We start from the raw sequence: 24,174 nt of genomic DNA on the forward strand, positions 1-24,174 counted from the left end.
AAAAACCCAACAGCGAGTAAATACCACCAAAATAAAGCTCTATTTGTGTGGAAAAAAAGACAAAAATTTCATATAGGTACAGTGTTGCATGACTGAGTAATTGTCATTCAAAATGTGAGAGCACCGAAAGCTGAAAATTGGTCTGGTTAGGAAGGGGGTTTAAGTGCCCATTTGTCAAGTGGTTAATCTGTAGGGCCTTTGCTTTAAAAAAATATGTTTGGGGGTTCAAAGTAATTTTCTAGCAAAAAAAAAACAAACATTTTTTTGTCATGTAAACAAAGTGTTAGAGTGGGCTTTGTCTTCAAGTGGTTAGAAGAGTGGGTGATGTGTGGCATAAGCTTCTAATGTGCCCCCCCCAAATTACCTCATTTTGTAAAGTAGACACCCCAAGCTATTTGCTGAGAGGCATGTTGAGTCCATGGAATATTTTATATTTTGCCTCAAGTTTCGGGAAAATGACAATACGTTTTTTTTTTTTTTTTTTCACAAAGTTGTCACTAAATGATATATTGCTCAAACATGCCATGTGCACATGTGAAATTACACCCCAAAATACATTCTGCTGCTTCTCCTGAATACGGGGATACCACATATGTGGGACTTTTTGGGGAGCCTAGCCACGTACTGGACCCCGAAAAACCAATCACCGCCTTCAGGATTTCTAAGGGCGAAAAATGGTGATTTCACTCCTCACTACCTATGCGTTTCGGAGGCCCTGAAATGTTAAGCTAGCACAAAACACCCCCAAATGACCCCATTTTGGAAAGTTGACACCCCAAGGTATTTTTTTTTTCTTTTTTCAATTTTCAAAACTTTGACAAAAAAGTGATATCTGCAAAATACTCAACATGCCTCTCAGCAAATAGCTTGAGGTGTCTACTTTCCAAAATGGGGTCATTTGTGTGTGTGTGTGTGTGGGGGGGGGGGGTATTCCTGTACTCAGGATAAGCAGCAGAATATATTTTGGGGTTTCATTTCACATATGCACATGGCATGTTTGAGCAATATATAATTTCAGTGACAACTTTGTGTAAACTTCAATTTTTTTTTTTTGTGTCATTTTTCAATCACTTATGACACAAAAAAATTAAAATATTTAATGTGGTCAACAAGCCTCTCAGCAAATTCCTCGGGGTGTCTTTCCAAAATTGGGGGGGGGGGGGGTTGTACTGCCTTGCCGTTTTAGCACCTCAATAAATAAGATGGACATTCATAAACTAAAATGTATAAAAAACCAAAGGTTAACGCTGCGCTAGAAACCTAGTAATTGATTGGTAGCTATAAAGGATTAACCCTTACAGACTAAAGCAAATTAATACAAAAGTAAACAAAAAATCAGAGATTTTACCCTAAATTACCAAAAGCAGCCAGCATCAAAAAGTCAGACACAAACTTCAGATGTTAATAATAAAAAATAATGCAGCGCTAAGGGTAACCAAAAAATGAAAAAAAAATTTTTTTTTTTTGTTTGTGAACAAAAAATTATTATGAAAAATTTGTGAACTATAATGTCATAAATGATACCACAAAAAACATACCATAAGATTATTATGACCACTGAAGGATTGTGCAAAGGATTGTGCATTCAAGTGATATTATCAAACAAACCAAAAAGTAATCCTATAAAAAGTCCCATCACAAATGGTGCAATTTTAAATATATGTAAAGTTCATAAGCATAAAAAAAGATAATCCAAAGTCCGTGATGAAAAGATCCAATCTCCCAAGAGGTGAATACACCTAAGTGAATATGAGGCTCCTTACCGACTCAGAAGACCACAACGGTCTGACCAGGCATATGGGAGATTAAAGGTTTCCCAACAACCTATACCAGCAACTGGATCTGCGGCTAAAGCAAACCAACATGGCGGCAGCAAGCCAAGCGCTCACATCTGAAGGCCAAAGATGTGAGCGCTTGGCTTGCTGCCGCCATGTTGGTTTGCTTTAGCCGCAGATCCAGTTGCTGGTATAGGTTGTGGGGATATCTTCTAAACCGTGTAGGTTTAGGAGATATCCGTTGTAGCTACAAGTAAGCCTTATAGGCTTACCTGTAGTAAAAAGTGGATTGTAAGAGTTTACAACCACTTTAAGAGTGTTGTACTATAATTTGGAGGTAATTTCCTTGTACGTTACTTTAGGAGGCCTGTACACCAGGCTTTTTCTGCCATGTTTAAAGTGGATTTAATGGCTAAATGGTGTACTAGCATAAAAGGGAACTGAACACCAATGCTGTTTGTTAATAATTAAGGAAAATAAAACACTTTCAAAATGAAGCAAGCTTGCTGAACATTACCAGAAAAGGGGCTATATCACATTTGCAGTGTCCTAGTGCCTCAGTAGCTATGCGGATGTATGCGGTGTATGTGGTGTATTTAAAAAAAAAAAAAAATTGGCAAATGGAAAACCAACAAAAATATTGGACAGAATTTTTTTTAAACTGAATGAAAAAAATAAGCTGTAACAGAACACAGTGTACATTCAATATTTAATAAATAGTCCCCAGTAGGTTTAGCCTGACTTTTAGGCTCTCTTGTATAAACAGCAGAAGCTCTGTATTTTGTAACACTTGAGTGCCAGATGAAGGACCATTGCAGGCCAGGAATGTTGATTTGATCTTCAGTGATATTTTTTTATTTATTTATTTTTATTTGTGGGTATGTTCTTGTCTTTGTGTTTTTCAGCAAGCACAATTTTGTCTTCTTCATAGGGTACAATGTTTTTTGATGGTTTGCTTCAGAAGTTGCAGACAACATACCAGTTTAAATTGGAGGATTATATGGATGGAATGGCAATTCGCAGCAAGCCCCTTCGCAAAACGGTATGTGGTGTGTGTGTGTGTGTGTGTGTGTGTGTGTGTGTGTGTTGTTTTTTTTTTTTTTTGCATTATGCTATGATTTTCAGTTTGTGAGAAATGCTTTTCATTTTGCTCAGGTGAAGTTTGCTTTGATCAGTGCACAGCGATCCATGATTTGCCAAGGTGACGTTGCTCGTTACAGAGAGCTGGCTGCAGACACATGTAACTATGGAAAAGCTCGCAGGTAACAATCTCCATTTATATAATTTTTATACTACTCCTAAAGCAGACCCCTGCCCCCCCCTTTTACAGGTTAAAAACAGGTTTTTTTTTTTTTTTTGCTAGAAAATTACTTAGAACACCCAAACATTATACATTTTTATTTCTCGAACATCACGGGACACAGAGCCTCAGTAATAATTGATGGGTTATATAGGTATCACTAGGTGATTGGACACTGGCACACCCTAACCAGGAAGTTCAACCCCCTATATAATCCCTCCCCTTACAGGGATACCTCAGTTTTTACGCCAGTGTTTGAGGTGCTGGACGTGTAAAGATGTCCTGTGCTGAGCTCCAAAGGGAATATCCTATATCCTATACTGGGGCAAGCCAGGCGAACCGGATCCATTTCAAAGTGTCCTTTCTAGGCCGAATTGGATGGTACCCGGGCCTCGTGTCCAAAGAAACGAGGTTTTACCTGTAACGCTTCCTCTTTTTAGAGAGCTGGACCCCGCATTTCAGAAAATGGTTTTTCTAGCCTAATTTCTTTACAGGCCCAGAACTGTGGATCCCCCTATCCGTAGGGGGCCCCAGTCTCTGAAGGTTTTTCCAAACGGAGCACACCGTGAGAGGTGAAGATTTGGTCTGTATAACAGAACCCTGCGGCTGGATAAGGTAAGGGAGATTCCACAGAATTTTTTAATTCTAGTAGGTTTTCTCCTTTAAAGTAAATGCATGCTATGCCTATTGTCGCCACCGGGGGCTGCCAAGAACACATACCTTCTCATGCTGATGTCTGTCTCAGTGTTTTCACGCTGCACAAGCTCCTCCAGCCGGCTCCAGGTAGGATGGGATGGGGGGCTCTCCTCAGGGATATTCCCCCCCAGACTAGGGGGAGGCTGCAGGTGGTTGGTGAGGCGGTTGTACACCGCACTATCGCCGCCGCCATTGCCACGTGCAGGCCCCATCACTGCCAGCCTCTCTCCTTCCTCCTCCACCCCCAACCTTCCCTCCATGCCTGTCCCGGAGGGTCGGCTTGCGTGGGAAGTGCACGATTTTTTGAAAAACCGAGGGGGGGGGGGCGGGGCGTCAGCACAGCGTCCAGCGTGCTCAGACGCCCACATTGCCAGGCTGCATGGCTATTAAAGGCACACTTTACAGGTGCACAAAGCCTTTGGGGGGACACAGAGCTGACGGTCGCATGTAAGGTGAGACACAGGCATTCTCCTAGGCAGCATTTACTAAGGAAACACAAGACTGGGCATTTGGTAGCAAGGCTTTTGCCAAACTACATCGCTTAGCAGTCAGTGTTCATTTTGTGATACCTCCACCTTGTTGCTTTGCACTATGGGTAGAAGAGGTTCAAATACCCCAAGAACCAGAGACTCTAGGGGATCTCCTTCAGGTTCTGAGGACCCCCTTTCTGCAGCATCCCCCCCCCCCCGAGGGGCCAGGGACGGCTAGCCAGGGGGAGCCATTGGGGTCAGGGGCTACACCTGCTTCTGGCACTTCAGCCCCTGTATACATTACGCAGGAGGTTTTTTCCTCAACCATTAATGGTTTAGAGGAAAGATTAATGGCTGTGATTACATCTTCACTCAGTGGAAGAAAACGTACTAGGCCTTCCTCTGTTTCCCAAGACCCTCAGGCAGAGGAGCTCTGGGATAAAGGAGAAGAATACATTTCAGAGGATCAGGATGGGACGGATGATTCCTCTTCTGAGGAATCAGGTGGAGAGGGACCCTCTTCGGCTTCCCAAGAGGAGAAAGTCTTAGTGCAGATCCTTACTGGATTGGTCCGCTCCACATACCGGCCATTGATGCGGCCGTTTCCTCCGTAAATAATAGTCTGACTTGTCCTGTAGACAATGCTCAGATGCTCAGGGAACCAGTGGATAAAAAGATGGAATCCCTGTTGAAGGATGTTTTCTCCTTAGCTGGTTCAGTGGCTCAACCTGCAGTAGCAGCGATTGGAGTCTGTCAATACTTAAGAGACCATGTTAAGCAGGTCATCAAAGTTCTACCTGAACAGCAGGCCCAGGGGTTGGCTAACCTTCCAGCGGCCTTCTGTTTTGTTGTTGACGCCATCAGAGATTCTATCATGCAGACCTCTCGTCTTTCACTTGGGTTGGTGCATATATGTAGAATTTTATGGTTGAAAAATTGGTCAGCTGAAGCACCATGTAAGAAGCTACTGGCTGGGTTTCCATTTCGTGGTGCAAGGTTGTTTGGAGAAGACTTGGATAATTATATCAAAAGGATTTCTTGTGGGAAAAGCACTCTCTTACCTGTTAAGAAGAGTAAGCATCCCTCTTTCAAACGGACTCTTTCCCTAGCGCCAGGGGCATCAGCCTCCAGGCAGTCGCGACGGCCTCCTCCGTCTGGGTCAAGAAGCAAGAGTCAACCCCAGGGACAAAAGAAGTCCTTGGGGGAAAAAGTCTACTAGACAAGACACTAAGACCTCTTTATGAAGGGGCGCCCCCGCTCGCTCGAGTGGGGGGAAGACTGCTACAGTTCTCAAAGCTCTGGCAGGAGGACTTCCAGGACAGATGGGTAATCTCCATGGTAAACTTAGGGTACAAGCTGGAGTTCCAAGAATTTCCCTCTCCTCGTTTCCTCAGATGTCCCCAGAGAGCCAGAGAAAAAAGCAGTCGCTCCTTCTAGCGTTAGAGCGACTTTTGTCGCAGGAGGTCATTATGATGGTTCCCACGAACGATCAGGGATTGGGCTTCTATTCCAACCTTTTTACGGTCCAAAAACCAAATGGGGATGTCAGACCCATTCTGGATTTAAGGGATCTGAATCAATTCCTAAGGATTCAGTCCTTCCGCATGGAATCAATTCGTACAGTAGTCTCCATCCTGCAGGGAGGAGAATTTCTGGCATCGATAGACATCAGAGATGCATATCTGCATGTGCCCATTTTTCCTGCTCATCAGAAGTTTCTGCGCTTCGTGATAGGAGGGCGCCATTTCCAGTTTGTGGCTCTGCCTTTTGGGATAGCCAGTGCACCTCGAGTGTTCACAAAGATCTTGGCTCCTCACCTGGCCAGATTAAGGGCTCAGGGTATAGCTGTTATAGCATACCTAGACAATCTGCTCTTGATAGACCGGTCGGTAGCCTCCTTGAACGGGAACTTGAGGACCACAGTCAAGTATCTGGAACCCCTAGGTTGGATCCTCAACCTAGAAAAATCCAGTAAGAAGACTGGAGTATTTGGGTCTGATCATAGATACAAGCCAGGAGAAAGTATTTCTACCTCAGGCAAAGATCACTGCTTTAAGGGAGCTGATTCTGGCAGGCAGGACCAAAAAGGGTCTTTCTGTCCGCCTTTGTATGCGGCTGCTAGGAAAGATGGTGTCTTCATTCGAAGCAGTTCCCTATGCTCAGTTTCATTCAAGACTGCTGCAACACAGTATTCTGTCGGCCTGGAACAAGAAGGTTCAGGCATTAGACTTTCCGATGCACCTGTCTCATGCGGTGCATCAGAGCCTCAATTGGTGGCTAATACCCGAAAACCTGCAGAAGAGGAAATCCTTTCTACCGGTTATCTGGATGGTGGTAACAACAGATGCCAGACTGTCGGGTTGGGGAGCAGTTCTGGAACAGTCTGCGGTCCAAGGGGTATGGTCCAAAACCGAGAGGACCTTTTACCCATCAACATTCTGGAGATCCGTGCAGTATATCTAGCCCTAAAGGCCTGGACTATCAGGCTACAGGGTTGCCTGGTCAGGATCCAGTCCGACAATGCCACAGCAGTGCTTATGTCAATCATCAGGGAGGCACCAGGAGCCGAGCTGCTCAAAGAGAGGTGAACCAGATCTTAGTCTGGGCAGAGAAGCATGTGCCATGCATATCGGCAGTTTTCATTCCAGAGATAGAGAACTGGCAGGCGGACTATTTAAGTCGCCAGCAGTTACTCCCAGGGGAATGGTCTCTGCATCCCGACGTCTTTTGGGCCATATGCCAAAGATGGGGGGGGGGTTCCAGATGTAGATCTCTTTGCATCCCGATTCAACAAAAAGATAGACAGATTTGTGGCAAGGACAAAGGATCCTCTTGCATGCGGGACGGATGCGTTGGTGATTCCGTGGCATCGGTTCTCACTGATTTATGCCTTCCCGCCTATTCTGCTACTGCCACAATTCCTTCGCAGGATCAGGCAGGAAAGGAAGTCAGTACTTCTAGTGGCCCCCGCTTGGCCCAGAAGGTCTTGGTATGCAGAAATAGTAAGGATGATGGTGGGTTCCCCGTGGACCCTAACGGTACACCCAGACCTGTTATCTCAAGGTCCAGTGTTCCATCCTGCCTTACAAACGCTAAATTTGACAGTTTGGCTATTGAAACCCAGGTTCTGAAGAGTCGTGGGCTTTCAGGTCCTGTGATATCTACCTTGATCAATGCAAGGAAGCCAGCTTCCAGAGTAATTTATCATAGAGTCTGGAAAGCTTATGTATCCTGGTGTGAATCCAGGGGATGGCATCCCAGAAAATATGTGATAGCATTCTTGATTTTCTACAATTGAGATTAGAGATGAAGCTGGCCTTGAGTACCATCAAGGGCCAGGTCTCGGCCTTATCAGTATTGTTTCAACGACCACTTGCTTCGAATTCCTTGGTCCGAAACTGTATGCAGGGGGTGACGCATCTTAATCCTCCCGGTTAAGGCGCCCCTAAACCCCTGGGACTTGAACTTGGTTCTGTCTGTTTTACAGAAACAGCCTTTTGAACCAATATGTCAAATTCCTTTGGTCTTGTTGACAAGGAAGTTAATTTTTCTGGTAGCCATCTCTTCTGCTAGAAGAGTATCAGAATTAGCAGCTCTTTCCTGTAAAGGGCCTTATTTGATTATACACAAGGATAGAGTGGTATTACGCCCTCATCCTAGTTTTTTACGGAAGGTGGTTTCAGATTTTCATCTAAACCAAGACATTGTTCTGCCTTCCTTTTTTCCAGATCCCTGTTCTTCGGAAGAAAGGTCACTACATTCTTTGGATGTAGTAAGAGCAGTCAAGGCCTATCTGGAAGCAACTGCTAATTCGCAAAACGGATGTTTTGTTCGTGCTGCCAGAGGGTCCCAGTAGAGGACAGGCAGCGTTAAAAGCTACCATTTCTAAATGGATTCGACAATTGATTATTCAAGCTTATGGTTTGAAACGGAAGATTCCTCCGTTTCAGATCAAGGCACATTCCACAAGGGCTATTGGTGCTTCTTGGGCAGCGCATCACCAGGCCTCTATGGCTGAAATCTGCAAGGCCGCAACCTGGTCTTCAGTCCATACATTCACCAGATTTTATCAGGTGGATGTGAGAAGGCATGTGGATATCGCCTTTGGGCGTAGTGTGCTGCAGGCAGCGGTACAGGGTCCTCAGGTCTGATTGCACCCTACTTGGTTGTGGTTCCCCTCCCCTCAGGTGGCATTGCTCTGGGACATCCCATCAGTTATTACTGAGGCTCTGTGTCCCGTGATGTTCGAGAAAGAAAATAGGATTTTTTTATAATAGCTTACCTGTAAAATCCTTTTCTTTCGATGGACATCACGGGACACAGAGGTCCCGCCCCTCTTCTAATACACTTATATTGCTTTGCTACAAAACTGAGGTATCCCTGTAAGGGGAGGGATTATATAGGGGGTTGAACTTCCTAGTTAGGGTGTGCCAATGTCCAATCACCTAGTGATGCCTATATAACCCATCAGTTATTACTGAGGCTCTGTGTCCCGTGATGTCCATCGAAAGAAGGTTTTTACAGGTAAGCTGTTATAAAAAATCCTATTTTTTCCTAACACCCTAGAGAACAAAATGTCGGTCGTTGCAATACTTTCTGTCACACTGTATTTGTGCAGCGGTCTTACAAGCGCATTTTTTTGGAAAAAATGCACTTTTTTAAATAAAAAAATAAGACAACGTTAAAGTTAGCCCAATTTTTTTTATATTGTGAAAGATAATGTTACGCCGAGTAAATTGATACCCAACATGTCACGCTTCAAAAAATTGCGCCCATTCGTGGAATGACAAATTTTTACCCTTAAAAATCTCCATAGGCGGCGTTTAAAAAATTCTACAGGTTGCATATTTAGAGTCATAGAGGAGGTCTAGGGTGAGAATTATTGCTCTCGCTCTACCGATCGCTGCGATGCCTCACGTGTGGTTTGTACACAGTTTCCTATGCGGGAGCTGCTCACGTATGCGTTTGCTTCTGCGTGCGAGCTCGACGGGACGCGTTTAAAAACATTTTTTTATTTATGTTACCTTCTTTATTTTTACACTGTTCTTTAAAAAAAAAAAATGGTGTCACTTTTATTCCTATTACAAGGAATGTAAACATCCCTTGTTATAGAAAAAAAAGCATGACAGGACCTCTTAAATATGAGATCTGAGGTCAAAAAGACCTCAGATCTCATATTTACACTAAAATGCAATAAAAAAATTATAACATTTTGTCATTTTGAAAAAAAAAAAAAATGGCCCTTTTAAGACCTATGGGCGGAAGTGACAATTTGACGTCGCTTCCGCCCTGCAATGGGACAAGGAAGGAGAAAGATCTGATCGCCTCCGCCGCTGCCGCCGGCTCTGGTAAGCGGTGGAGGGCGGCGGGAGGGGGGGGCCCTTTCCTGCCGCCGATAAAAGCGAAACCGCCACGGAAACCGGACCACCAGTGAAGAAGAGGATACCAGGGTTATGGCAGCTAGCTGCTGCCGTAACAAAGATATCGCTCTTCAAAGTTAGGATGTACTGTATATCGGCGTGCGGCAGTCCGGAAGGGGTTAACACGTGCTTAATAAATGTTTATCTAATTTCATTAGATATGAATTAGGGGATTGGCGCTGTTCACTAGTATGAGATAAAGAGATCCACTATAAACAAACTGCTACTCCAAGGAAAACATTTTACCCCAATTATAAATAAGTGAAAAATGTAGCACAGTGTAAATGCTGTTAGAAAAATAAAAAAAAAAAAGTGCTAGGAATGGTCACCAAAATGTGCAGACTACCCAAAGTAAAAAAGAATATAATACATAAAAAAATGGAACTTCAAACAATAAGTGATCGGTCAAGTGTGTGTAGAAAGTGGTTGTCAAAGTCCACTGAGAATGGATGATGTTTGTGCAATAAAAAGTGCGATAAAAAATGCGATAAAAAATATATAAGTGAGTTATACCTAAAAGTGGGGGCAAACACACTGTTGCCCACTATAAATAAGTGTGTATACTAGTGTAGCCAAATATTAAAAAATTTTAGTGTTTGGAAAAAATGTGTTGAAAAAAAGTGAAAAAACACAAAACAACAATAAAAACAAAAAAACATAGGAAAAAACAAAGTCCAGGTAACCACAAAATTGTTATCAAAAAGCAACACAAAAACAACAAGTGCCGTGAATATTAATTCTGTCGTTCAGTAAAACAGTTCTAGTGCAACAGGCTAGTGCATCTTCAGAGGTTACAGGTAAGTCCGTCCCAATAGTTGTATACTGTCCAGGGTGGAGTCCCCTCTAGTGCCCCCACTCACCAGAGTGCCAACCCCTGCAGGGGTAATGAGCATGTAGATCCAAATCTGATGATGCAATCGGTCGGTGTCCCCCTCACCACCTTGTATCACTTGTGTCACCAGATCGTTCTCAGAGGACATCCATCCGGAACAGTTATCATGTGCAGGGAAAAGAGAAGAGCCTCATAGTGTAATTCCGAAAGTAAATTTATTAAACTTAAGCTCACAACAGGAATAGATAAATAAAATCCGAAGATTAAAACAAATGGCACTCTGCCGGCTGACTCCACGTGAGAAGCCGCAGACAGAGCAGTGTGAGCGGCGTGCGTTCCACAGCCGTCTGCCGATGCCGGAAGTGCAGGACAACAACGAAAGGATAAAAAGACGTATGCGTACCAAGAGACCACGCCTTACGCGTTTCGTCATCAAGACGTCATCTGAGGCGCCTTTTTTTTTTATTTTTTTTTTATTTTTTTATTTTTCTAACAGCATTTACACTGTGCTACATTTTTCACTTATTTATAATTGGGGTAAAATGTTTTCCTTGGAGTAGCAGTTTGTTTATAGTGGATCTCTTTATCTCATACTAGTGAACAGCGCCAATCCCCTAATTCAGATTTTACAACTACTGGATCGCACCTTTGGGGCTTTCTTTATCTGGGGGGCTGCAGTTCAGTCACAAGCCCGTCCTAAGCGCAGAACACCACCATATACGATATATAATTTCATTAGATGCTTCATTCACCCCATGCCAGGAATTGTCTGCACTGCCATCTTAAGAACTAATGTTATTGGTGGCCAGCTTCTTTCTAGTTCTTAGAAATGGCCCACCAATAACAGCTACTCCAGATGTCTCTCCCAGACATCTCAAGAGTTTTTCCACAATATATGAGCTTTCTAGAAGAGACTGGTGATGTAGCTTTCCCAGGAGGCAGCTGGGAGGCACTAGCTTTTTTTCACCAGTGTCTCAGAAGCCGTGTTAATTTAGTAGTCAAAAATGTTTTAGTCGATGAAATGTAATACTATTTTAGTCAACTAAAATACGACTAAAACAATGGAGATGACTAAAACTAAATTGAAATTTGACTTCAAAATTAACACTGGTCTGTAGTGCATGTTCAAACCTTAATACCATAAATAATATTTTTCACTCCAGCAGTACATAATGAGTTTGGAAATTGTAGAGAAATGCTTAAATAATGCATTTACAATTTAACTACCCCCATTCGATTCTAGACGACTAAAATGTACTGGAGATTTTAGTCGACTAATTTATGACTAAAAGAATTGCAAAAATTAACACTGCTCAGAAGGGGGAGAAGTGAAGATAAAGAAATGGATTACAGAAATTACAACCTTGTGCAATACAAGTTTAATGTCTTTAACATGCAGCAGAGTTGCTTCTAATGTTTAGGGGGAGGCGGAAGGTCTGATTTCATTTATAAGAAACCTGATCTGCATGGTGAACATTCTCAACAATGTCTTTGCAGCTGGTACCTGAAGGCACAACACATTGCTCCAAAGAATGGACGACCTTATAACCAGCTGGCACTTTTAGCCATATACACGGTAAGCTGAGAATTCTTACAGCCACAGACCTGTAATGGTGTTATTCACCTCACATTTATTATTCACCTCGCCTCACAACTGATGATCACAGGCAATATGTGACAACTCCCGCCGATCCCTCTGGGATAGGTGCCTTCCTACTGAAGAAGCCCAATCAGAGGGTGACACGCGTATAGGGAGGAGGAGCCCATCCCGTAAAGTCACGCAGCCACCGTGAGCCGAGCGGTGTGGTGATCTTGTGGACAGGATATGTATTAGAGCTGTTTTACTATATACTTCTTCTAAGTGTTTTTTAAAAAGGGGCAATTTAATAAATTTGTTTTTTATGGAGTGCACTATGCAGTTGCCTTTTTTGTTTCATGTGGTTTGTGTGAGGAATATTCGCTTTGAGAGGAGCACTTTATGCCAGGATGGAAGGCAATAATCCCAGAGGGATCAGTGGGAGTTGTAACTTATTGCCTGTGATTATCAGTTGTGAGTAGGGATGAGCCCGATGTTCGTGTCGAACATCGGGTGTTTGCCTGTTCGCCAAATAGCGAACAATTTGGGGTGTTTGCGGCAAATTCAAAAGCCACGGAACACCCTTTAAAAGTCTATGGGAGAAATCAAAAGTGCTAATTTTTAAAGGCTTATATGCATGGTATTGTCATAAAACGGAAAATTGTTTCATACTTACCGTAATTTTCCTTTCCTGGTGCCCATCCATGGCAGCATGCCTGTGATAAGCTCCGCCCCGGAGTCCTCCCCTCAGGATAGTTAATACATTATAAAAGTGACAACCATACCCCCCACTAGCATTCTCCTATTATATCGAATACCATGGGAGGGAGTGTATGCTGCATTGGATAGGCACCAGGAAAGAAAAATTACGGTAAGTATGAAACAATTTTCCGTTTTCCTGGTACCTCCATAGCAGCATACCTGTGATACCATAAATGGCTAAAAACAGGGTGGCTAATGCTCATAAAAAATTTTTTATTAAGGTAATGCGAAAGCTGACTCAATCACCCTTCTCCCAAACTCCACTGAAGTGAGTGCTCCTGGATCAATTCTGTAATGACGCATGAACGTGTTTGGGGATGACCACATGGCTGCTTTGCCAATGGTTTCTAGAGAGACATTCGCCCTTGCCGCCCATGATGCAGAGACTGCCCTTGTTGAGTGGGCTTTCACCGCCGGAGGGTCCATCCCTCTAGCCCTATATACTTTTTGGATCATCTTGCAGATCCAGGAAGCGATAGTTCTTGATCTGGCTTCCTTCCCTCTGTTCCTGTCCCAAGAAAGTATGAATAGATTGTGTGATGCTGTAAAGGGGCTTGTGGCTTGCACGTAGCATCTTAACACCTTGGAAATGTCCAATTCCTGTAGCGAACCCGAGAGTGGATCCGTAAAGGTAGGCAGTGCCCAGGCTTCCGAAAGAGTGGCACGACAAGGGACTTTTGGGACAAACCCCCGAACTGTCCTCAGTTCCACCCTATCCAGAAAGAAAGCTATGTGCTCATCTTCTGCCCCTAAGGCTTGTAAGTCTGAGGGCCTTTTCCCTGACGTCACTGCAATTAGACTGTTTTGAGCGTCAGATTCCACAAGGAAGCGGATTCTTTTGGGACGAAAGGCTGAGCCATCAGACAGTCCAGTACAAAAGGCAGATCCCAAGCAGGAAAGGAACGTTTTACTGGAGGTCGGATTTTTTTGACTGTCCTGAAAAACTGCATGATGAGTGAGTCTTCTGCCCATCTTTGTTGGGTAGCCGCCGAAATCGCCGCCACCTGAACTTTAAATGAACTGAGACTGAGACCAAGGTCCAAGCCAGTTTGTAAAAAATCCAAGAGCAGTGTAATGGATGGCATTGTAGGATCCGAACACTTGTCTGCTACAAATATTTTGAACTTATTCCATATTTTTGAATAATCATAATTTGTGGAGGGTTTTCTGGCCTTCAAAAGAGTCAAAATTACATTCGCAGAACACCCTGGAATCTCTCCCTTTCATCATCCAAACATGTAGGTTCAGCTTGTGAGGAGCTGGATGCACAAACTTCCCTTGGGAGAGAAGCTGAGGAAACACCGGAATCTTGAGCGGGGGAGATGTATTTAGGCCCATTGCCCAGGAGAACCATGGCCTCCTCGGCCAGTAAGGAAGTATAGCCACCACTCTCACTGTTTCCCTCATCAATCTGAGTAGAAACTTCTAAATCAAGGGCTTGGGAGGGAATGTATAAGCCGTCTTGCAACACCACGGGCTTGAGAGTGCATCTACTGCTTCTGATCACGGCTGAGGCAGGCGGGAGGGAAATCTTGGCAATTTGGCATTCTTTGGAGAGGCAAAAAGGTAGATTTCCGGAGGATTCTGCAGACTCCTGGTCCAATTGAACACCGAAGGGTGCAGAGACAATTAGTTGTTGTCTTGAAAACAACGAGACAGATGATCCGCCTCTTGTCGCAAATGGCCCGAAAGGTAAACCGCCTTCAGATCTAGCAGATTTATCTCTGCCCACAACATAATGGGCTCCACTTTTCTCAGTAAAGTGATGCTGTGGGTTCCCCCTGTCGTTGGATATACACGACACTGCTGCCCTGTTGTCCAGGCGTACTAGGACTTCTGGTGTAGATGTTCTCCCAGACTCATTAGGGCTAGATAGACCGCCCGTAATTCCAAGACATTGGAGACTACTCCCTTCATGGTAAGGCCCACCTCCCTTCTACTGCAAGGTGATCGCAGTGTGCTTCCCAACCCATCGAGCTTGCATCGGTGGTAAGAACGGTCCAGGAGGGACATTGAAGCAGACAAGGTTTTGAGGTTAGGTCCTCTTTCGACCACCAGAGGAGACCCCCTCCTCATGGAAGCTGAGATCGCTATTCTTTGACACAGTGATTTCCTTCTCCATTGCATCAGAAAGCCCACTTGAAAAGTCCTCAAATGCCAATGAGCCCAAGGTAGCATTGGGATACAGGATGACATGGTCCGATTTAGACTTAAACATTTTTGAAGCTTTGACAGGTGAGTGTTCTTACATGACACATCTTTTGGACAATAGCAGCCACTTTTTGGGGAGGGAGACTCACTGTTCCGGCTGAGGTTTTGAAAAGAGCGGGTCGGGGTCAGGAGACTCTTCTCTGTATTCACCAACCACCCAAACTCCTTCAGGGTGGACAGGAGAATCCCCCTGTGCTCCAGAAGTTGCTCTGGACTGGGGGCTAGTAGTAGGATGTCGTCCAGGAAGTGAAAAACTCGCAGCCCTTTCTCCCTCAGAGGTGCCAGGACTGCGATTAACACCTTTTGAGAATATCCTTGGAGATGTGCACAGCCCGAAAGGAAGGCACTGGAACTGGAGGTGTGTGGGACCCACTGCCACCCTTCAAAATTTTTGAAAGGCAGGAAGAATGGGGACATGGAAATAGGCATCTTGTAAGTCTACCGAGATCTTCCAGTCTCCCGGTTGGACCATCTGGATGATCGTTTGTAAGGATTCCATCTTGAAAGAGTCCAAATGTATGAAACGATTTAATCTTTTCAAATCCACTACTGGTCTCCATTCTCCACTGTTTTTGGGAATAAAAGAGAGAATAGAATCCTGTGAATCTCTCGGATGGAGGGACAGGGATTACTGCTTGCTGACCTAACAGTAGGTGAAGATATTTCCGCAGAGCCTCTGCTTTCTGAGGAGAAGCTGGTCGTTTTGTTAGAATGAATGAGTCCTGTGGGGGCAGATCTAGGAACATCCAGAAATGACCAAAACGGACTGTAGATACCACCCAGGGATCTTTGCATCGGTTGGACCATACTTCTGCAAACCTCTTTAACCTGGCTCCTACTGGAGGGGGATGGAGTGGCCTCCTGTCAAAAGGTTTTCGTCTTGGAGAGAAGCCAGGAAGAAAGGCACAGCAGGAAAAGAATAAAAGAAAAGCAGATGAAATAAAAGGCTCAGGAAAAGAGAGCCCCTACCTGTGTTCACTGCAGAAAGATCAGCTTGGCCTAAAAAAAAAAAGCAGGATTGTTGCTCCAAGTTTGGAAGCTGCTGCTGCTACCCCAAAAGACCCTCAGAAGGGGCTCCCCTCTTATCAGCTCTGCTAGCAACCCAAGATAGGGGACTGCATCTGGGAGAGGCCTGAACCCAGAGGGAAGCTGCCCATGGCAGAGGAAAGACACGCACTGACACTATTCATCAGGTATGAGGAAAAAAGGAGAATGCTAGTGGGGGGTATGGTTGTCACTGTTATAATTTATTAACTATCCTGAGGGGAGGACTCCAGGGCGGAGCTTATCACAGGTATGCTGCCATGGAGGCACCAGGAAAAAGTGTTTGGGGACCTGGGTCCTGCCCCGGGGACATGTATCAATGCAAAAAAAAAAGTTTTAGAAACGGACGTTTTTTCGGGAGCAGTGATTTTAATAATGCTTAAAGTGAAACAATAAAAGTGAAATATTCCTTTTAAAATTCGGACCTGGTGGTGTATATAGTAGGCCTGTAAAGTGGTGCATGTTTCCCATGTTTAGAACAGTCCGAGAGCAAAATGACATTTCTAAAGGGGTAAAAAAGTCATTTAAAAGTACTCGTGGCTATAATGAATTGTCGGTCCTGGCAATACACATAAGTCATTAAAAAAAACCGGCATGGGATTCCCCCACAGTCCATTACCAGATTCGCCCCCCCCCTCCTCCTGAACCGTACCTGGCCTCATGCCCTCAACATGGGGAGGGTGCTTTGGGGTAGCGGCCCCCCCAAAGCACTGTGTCCCCATGTTGATGGGGACAAGGGCCTCATCCCCACAACCCTTGCCCGGTGGTTGTGGGGGGGCTTATCGGAATGAAAGGGGACCCCCAGATCCCGCCCCCCCCGTGTGAAATGGTAACGGGGTACAAATATACCCCTACCATTTCACAAAAAATGTGTGAAAATGGTAGTGAGGGCGGCCCTCACTCGACAGGCCCCAAAGACACAGATCTGTACTCACAGTAGGCAGAATCGGATCCTTTCTGGTGTCTCCCTTCCACTGTCGGCTCTGCAGGACCTCTGGGTTCAGCTTCTCTCTCTCTCAGCCCCTGGGTCGACCACCCAGGGCCGCACGGCCTCCTCGGCAGAGGAGAGGGCAGCCGTCCCTCTATCTCCTGGACACATCTAAAGCAAAAGTTTTCCTTGCAGAGAAGAGATCTTTTTTAAATTCTAAGAGTGTAAACTCTGAAAAAAGTCAAAGACCTAATACCAGTGAGATTCTCACTGAGAGTTCTTGGCCTCATGGTAGCCTCCTTTTTTGAGGTTGTACCATTTTCCCAATTTGATTTGAGACCTCTCCAACACAACATCGTCTTGACCCTGTAAAGCATGTTCCTTCTTTTGACCAGTTTATGCTCCTCTCGAGCCTGTTGTGTTTTTTTGTTTTTTTTTTCCTTCCTTATCGCTGGAAAGTTATACAGATTTAAGGATAGGGAGGAGTGTTCCAGTCCCTCGCGGTCCAGAGAACATGGTCACTGGCAGAAGCCAATCTCCCTAGCAACATCCTGGAAATCAGAGCAATAAGAAAAAAGATTTTGCAAGAAATGACACTTTTCTACAATGTAAAGTAGTGGGTGCACAGCTTGTATAACAGTTTAAATTTGCTCCTCAAAATAACTCAACACAACTATTAATGTCTAAACCGCTGGCAACAAAAGTGAGTACACCCCTAAGTGAAAATGTCCAAATTGGGCCCAAAGTGTCAATATTTTGTGTGGCCACCATTATTTTCCAGCACTGCCTTAACCCTCTTGGGCATGGAGTCACCAGAGCTTCACAGGTTGCCACTGGAGTCCTCTTCCACTCTTCCATGACATCACAGAGCTGGTGGATGTTAGACCTTGCACTCCTCCACCTTCCGTTTTGAGGATGCCCCAAAGATGGTCATCAGGGTTTAGGTCTGGAGACATGCTTGGCCAGTCCTTCACCTTTACCCTCAGCTTCTTTAGTAAGGCAGTGGTCGTCTCGGTGGTGAGTTTGGGGTCGTTATCATGTTGGAATACTTCCCTGTGGCCCAGTCTCTGAAGGGAGGGTATCATGCTCTGCTTTAGTATGTCACAGTACATGTTGGCGTTCATGGTTCCCTCAATGAACTGTAGCTCCCCAGTGTTGGCAGCACTCATGCAGCCCCAGACCATGACACTCCCACCACCATGCTTGACTGTAGGCAAGACACACTTGTCTTTGTACTTCTCACCTGGTTGCTGCCATATACGCTTGACAACATCTGAACCAAATAAGTTTATCTTGTTCTCATGAGACCATAGGACATGGTTCCAGTAATCCATGTCCTTAGTCTGCTTGTCTTCAGCAAACTGCAGGGTTTCTTGTGTATCATCTTTAGAAGAGGCTTCCTTCTGGGACAACAGCCATGCAGACCAATTTTGATGCAGTGTGCGGCGTATGGTCAGAGCACTGACAGGCTGACCCCCCCACCCCTTCAACCTCTGCAGTAATGCTGGTAGCACTCATACTTCTATTTCCCAAAGACAACCTCCTGGATATGATGCTGAGCATGTGCACTCAACTTCTTTGGTGGACCATGACGAGGCCTGTTCTGAGTGGAACCTGTCCTGTTAAACTACTGTATCGTCTTTGCCACCATGCTGCACCTCAGTTTCAGGGTCTTGCCAATCTTCTTATAGCCTAGGCCGTCTTTATGTAGAGCAACAATTCTTTGCCATGAGGTGCCATGTTGAACTTCCCGTGACTTCCAAATTTAACACACCTGCTCCCCATTCACACCTGAGACCATGTAACACTAATGAGTCACATGACACTGGAGAGGGAAAATGGCTAATTGGGCCCAAATTTGGACATTTCCACTTAGGGGTGTACTCACTTTTGTTGCAAGCTGTTTAGACCTTAATGGCTGGGTGTTCAGTTATTTTGAGGGGACAGCAAATTTACACTGTTATACAAACTGTACACTCACTACTTTACATTGTAGCAAAGTGTAATTTCTTCAGTGTTGTCACATAAAAAGATATAATAAAATATTTATTATTATATATATATATATATATATATATATATATATATATATATATATATATATATATATATATATATATATATATATAAAATACACTGCCTGCATGCCACTAAGCTGCCTAATCTCTCTTCATTCATTGTGTTTTCAGATGTACTCACTTTTGTGAGAATGTGTGTGTATATGTGTGTGTGTGTATGTATATGTGTGTATATATATATATATATATATATTTTCTGTTTCCCCGAAAATAAGACCTAGCGTGATTGTCAGTGATGGCTGCAATATAAGCCCTACCCTGTTTCCCCGAAAATAAGCCCTACCCTGAAAATAAGACCTACAAGGACTTTAACTAGGGCTTATTTGGGATGTAGGGCTTATATCGCAGCCATCACAGACAATCACGCTAGGTCTTATTTTCGGGGAAACAGGATATATATATATATTACAAACAATTAGTTTTGTGCTCATAAGTTTACATATCCTGGCAGCCATTTTTCAGAGAATATGAATGGATAACTCAAACATTTCTTTCACTCATGGTTAGTGTTTGGCTGAAGCCATTTATTATCAATCAAACTGTGTTTTTACTTTTTTTAAATCTTAATGACAACAAAGACTACCCAAATGACCCTGATCAAAAGTTTACATACCCTGGTGATTTTGGCTTGATAACATGCACACGAGTTGACACAAATGGGTTTGAATGGTTATTAAAGGTATTCTCCCTCACCTGTGATCCGTTTGCTTGTAATTAGTGTGTGTGTATAAAGGGTCAATGAGTTTCTGGACGACCCTTGGATCTTTCATCCAGTAATGCACTGACGATTCTGAGTCACGGGGAAAGCAAAAGAATTGTCAAAGGATCTGCGGGAAAAGCTAGTTGAACTGTATAAAACAGGAAAGCGATATAAAAAGATACCCAAGGGATTGAGCTTGCCAATCAGCGGTGTTTAAACTCTAATCAAGAAGTGGAAAATGAGGGGTTCTTTTGAAACCAAACCATGCAAAGAAAAACCTACAAATAACTTCAGGTGAAATACAGGACTCTCTGAAAACATGTGGTGTGGCTGTTTCAAGATGCACAATAAGGAGGCACTTGAAGAAGGGCTGCATGGTCAAGTCCCCAGAAGAAAGCCATTACTATGCAAATGCCACAAAGTGTCCTGCTTACAACACGCCAAACAGCACAGAGACAAGCCTTAAACCTTCTGGCACAATGTCATTTGGAGTGATAAGACCAAAATTGAGCTTTTTGGCAACAACCATAAACGCTACATTTGGAGAGGAGTCAACACCTGTGGTGAAAGGTATACCATTCCTACTATGAAACACAGAGGTGGATCACTGATGTTTTGGGGATGTGTGAGCTACAAAAGGTACAGGAAATTTGGTCAAAATTGATGGCAACATGAATGCAGTATGTTATCAAAAGATACTGGAGGAACATTTGCATTCATCAGTCAGGAAGCTGCGCATGGGACGTACTTGAACATTCCAACATGACAATAATCCAAAACACAAGGCCAAGTCGACCTGTCATTGGCTACAGCAGAATAAAATGAAGTTTATGGAGTGGCCATCTCAATCTCCTGACCTCAATATCATTGAGCCACTCTGGGGAGATCTCAAACATGCAGTTCAAGCAAGACAGCCCAAGAATTTACAGGAACTGGAGGCTTTTTGCAAAGAGGAATAGGCAGCTTTACCATCTGAGAAGATAAAGAGCCTCATCCACAAATACCACAAAAGACTTCAAGCTGTCATTGATGTTAAAGGGGGCAATACACGGTATTAGGAACTGGGGTATGTAATCTTTTGATTAGGGGCATTTGGGTAGTTTCTGTTGCCATTATAATTTAAAAAGAGTAAACACAGTTGATTGATAGTAAATGGCTTCAGCCAAACACTAAACATGAGTGAAAGAAAAGTTAAAAGTTTGTGTTATCATTCATATTCTCTGCGCGCATGCTGTGATTGCTCACAGCAGTAGGCATTCTGCGGGTTCCGAGCTCTGTATGTCCCCAGGGAATAAAATCCATCACTTCCCTGATTAAAAGCAGCTGGGCACCCAGTTAACCCTTTGATTACCCTAGATGTTTAACCCCTTCCCACCCTGTGCTTAGTATAGTGACAGTGCATATTTTTTGCACTGATCACTGCATTAATATCACTGGTTCCCACAAAGTATCAGTGTTTTGCCTGTCAGCCACAATATGACAGTCGCTATAAGTCGCTGATCACCACCATTACTAAAATGAAAAATAAATGAATAACTAAAGATTCCAGTCTATATACCATAGTTTGTACACACTATAATTTTGCGCAAACCAATCTATATGCTTATTGGAATTTTTTTACCAAAAAAAAAATAATAATAATATATAAATATATATATATATATATATATATATATATATATATATATATATATATATATATATATATATATATATATATATATATATATATATATATATATAGCTCTATTTCTGGGAAAAACCTGATATAAACTTTGGGTACAGTGTTGCACGACCGCGCATTTGTCAGTTAAAGGAACGCAGTGCCGTATAGCAAAAAATGGCCTGGTCATTAAGGAAGGGGGGGTAATCTTCCAGAGGTCAAGTGGTTAAACACTCTAACAGGTTTTGACCTTTATCAATTCTTTTTTTTCACAATCCTGTACTTCTTTGGCATCTCCTTTTTGTTTTGCTCTGCCCTGAAGAAGTTTCTCCAGGTCAGTGGGAGTTTCCTGGACATTCCGGTACCAGGCATCTGTAGCTCAGCTTTTGTAAGGCCTTCGCCTTGTTGGATACCTTTTCAAAGTTCTACCAAGTGAATAATCTTCTGTGGGTGCAGCTTTTGGCCACAAGGTTCTTACAGCGGCACTCTGAAGTTAGGTCTGCTGACTTATGTTGTTGAGTCTGTTGGCAGAGTTTTTTGCCTAGTTGTTGCCTGTCCTTTTTTTTCATTGCTTGGCGACTTCCCAGGGTCTATGAATACTCAGCCTGTGTCCTGTACTGTATGATTTAAAGAGGTTGTAAACCCCGCTTGCACATTTTTACTTACAGGTAAGCCTTACCTGTAGGTAACATTAATATCTCCTAAACCTGTACAGTTTGAGATAGTCACCTTGCATGCAGTCGCTGACGTCAGCGGTGCATGCGCTCTGAAGGTCCGGCGGATGCTGCTGGAAATTCAGAGCTCCTTGCTGAAACGAAGACTCGCGTGTGCCTGCGCGGGAGTGACGTCATCTCGGCTCTGGCCACTCAGTGCCAGAGCCGCAAACCCATATGAAACGCCGGGCGAACATGTCAGCTCCCTCAGCAGTGACGGGAGGCGGTGTGGACACTTTGTTCTAAGGTAAGTATTTCATAATGAGGTAGTATGCGGTGTACACTAACTCATTATGCCTTTGTCTCAGAGGGCTTTTTTTTCCAGGTCATACAACCTCTTCAAGAGAAATATTGACTTGCCTGAAAAATTCCATATATTTAAGTACAGAACACTGGCCATTCTGGATTCTTTAGTATTCCTTGGTTAATCTACATTGCTTGCTACAAAACTGAGGACTCAGGACTGGGGTGTCCTCCAAAAGCTTGCCAGTGTCCGGTCACCTTGAAGGTACAAGCCTATAACCCAGGGTCTATGAATACTCACCCTGTGTCCTGTACTGTACTCGAAAATATGTAGTTTAGAGGTATGCCGAAATTCCTCTTATTAGGCCTTCTCTCCGAGCTTTGAACCCCCCCCTCCGCTTTTTATTCAACACTCCAGTGTAAGAACTTTTTTTGGCCATTGATATTCTGGAATTGAATAGATGAATGGCAGGGCAAAACTTTGAAGATATTGACAGAAATCTGGAACCGGTATATAGCCGGTTGGAATTTTGGTCCCCCAGGGATTATTCTGGATATAGTCACACAAACTTTCTAAAACCACACAATCCAAACAATATTTAAGCTTTTTTTTTTTTTTTTTTTTTTTTTTTTTTTTTGATGTCGTTGTATGAATTTCTTTTAGTTACTTATCTTTGAGGGACACTTAGGAGTGATAAAACTTCAAAAATGTCTGTCAATCTATAGTGTTTGTCTAATGTTCTTTTTAAAAATGCATTGCACGGTGAATATTGGTGAATAAGGTGAACCTGTATTGACTTTGAATACCCAATTATGTGCATGGTAAATAAAAGTGAGACTTAGGCCCCTTTTACACTGGGGCGGTGGGGGCTTCGGCAGTACAACAGCGCTATTTTTAGCGCTGCTGTACCGTCGTCCTTGCAGCTGTATTCGGCCGCTAGCGGTGCGGTTTTAACCCCCGCTGGCGGCCGAAAAAGGGTTAAAATCACTCGTACAGCGCGGCTATAGCCGCGGTATTGCCGCGGTATAGCCGCGCTGTCCCATTGATTTCAATGGGCAGGAGCGGTTTAGGAGCGGTGAATACACCGCTCCTTCACCGCTCCAAAGAAGCGGTTTGCAGGACTTTTTTCACCGTCCTGCCAGCGCACCGCTTCAGTGTGAAAGCCCTCGGGCTTTCACACTGAACAAACAGCGGAGGCTGTTTAGGGGTGGTTTGTAGGCGGTATTTTTAGCGCAATACCGCCTGCAAACCGCCCCAGTGTGAAAGGGGTCTAACAGTAGTACACAATTGGGTAAACTACTTTTTTTTTTTTTATAGCAAATCGGCATCAATGTGTAACTGACACATGCATTTGTGTGTGAAAGTGTTTGAGGGGGGGGGGGGGGGGGGGGTAGGGAGGTGTCTAATTTGAACTTTATTCTTGTGCTGTCTGTAATTTTGGATTTGCTTAGTTTTTATATGTTAAATGTAAATTGAACTGTTTGCCTGTGCTGCAGAGGAGGAAACTGGATGCTGTTTATTACTACATGCGTAGCTTGGCTGCCAGCAACCCGATCCTGACTGCCAAGGAGAGTCTTATAAACTTGTTTGAAGAAACTAAACGCAAGGTAAGATGCTTCATTTTATTGGTGTTGAAGGCACTGTAAATCTATTCAAAGGAAGTGAATGATCTATAATCTTTACTTGTGGATCTTTAAGGTTTGACTTGGTAACCGGAGCTGTTAGAAAATGCTTAATTTCTTTAACTGTCTTCAAGAAACAT

At 43.7% G+C, this 24,174-nt stretch overlaps 1 protein-coding gene across 1 annotated transcript in view; it reads left to right on the forward strand.

Annotated features, from left to right (window-relative positions):
* Positions 1–24,174, forward strand: part of SMG6 (SMG6 nonsense mediated mRNA decay factor) — a 507,574-nt gene that overhangs the window by 45,899 nt on the left and 437,501 nt on the right. Inside the window, 4 exon segments of the mRNA XM_073616608.1 lie at positions 2,707–2,817; positions 2,931–3,037; positions 11,991–12,069; positions 23,909–24,019. Of these exon segments, the coding sequence (XP_073472709.1) occupies positions 2,707–2,817; positions 2,931–3,037; positions 11,991–12,069; positions 23,909–24,019 (408 nt within the window).

The sequence above is a fragment of the Aquarana catesbeiana genome, linkage group LG02 (genome assembly GCF_042186555.1).
Source record: "Aquarana catesbeiana isolate 2022-GZ linkage group LG02, ASM4218655v1, whole genome shotgun sequence".
NCBI lineage: Eukaryota > Metazoa > Chordata > Amphibia > Anura > Ranidae > Aquarana > Aquarana catesbeiana.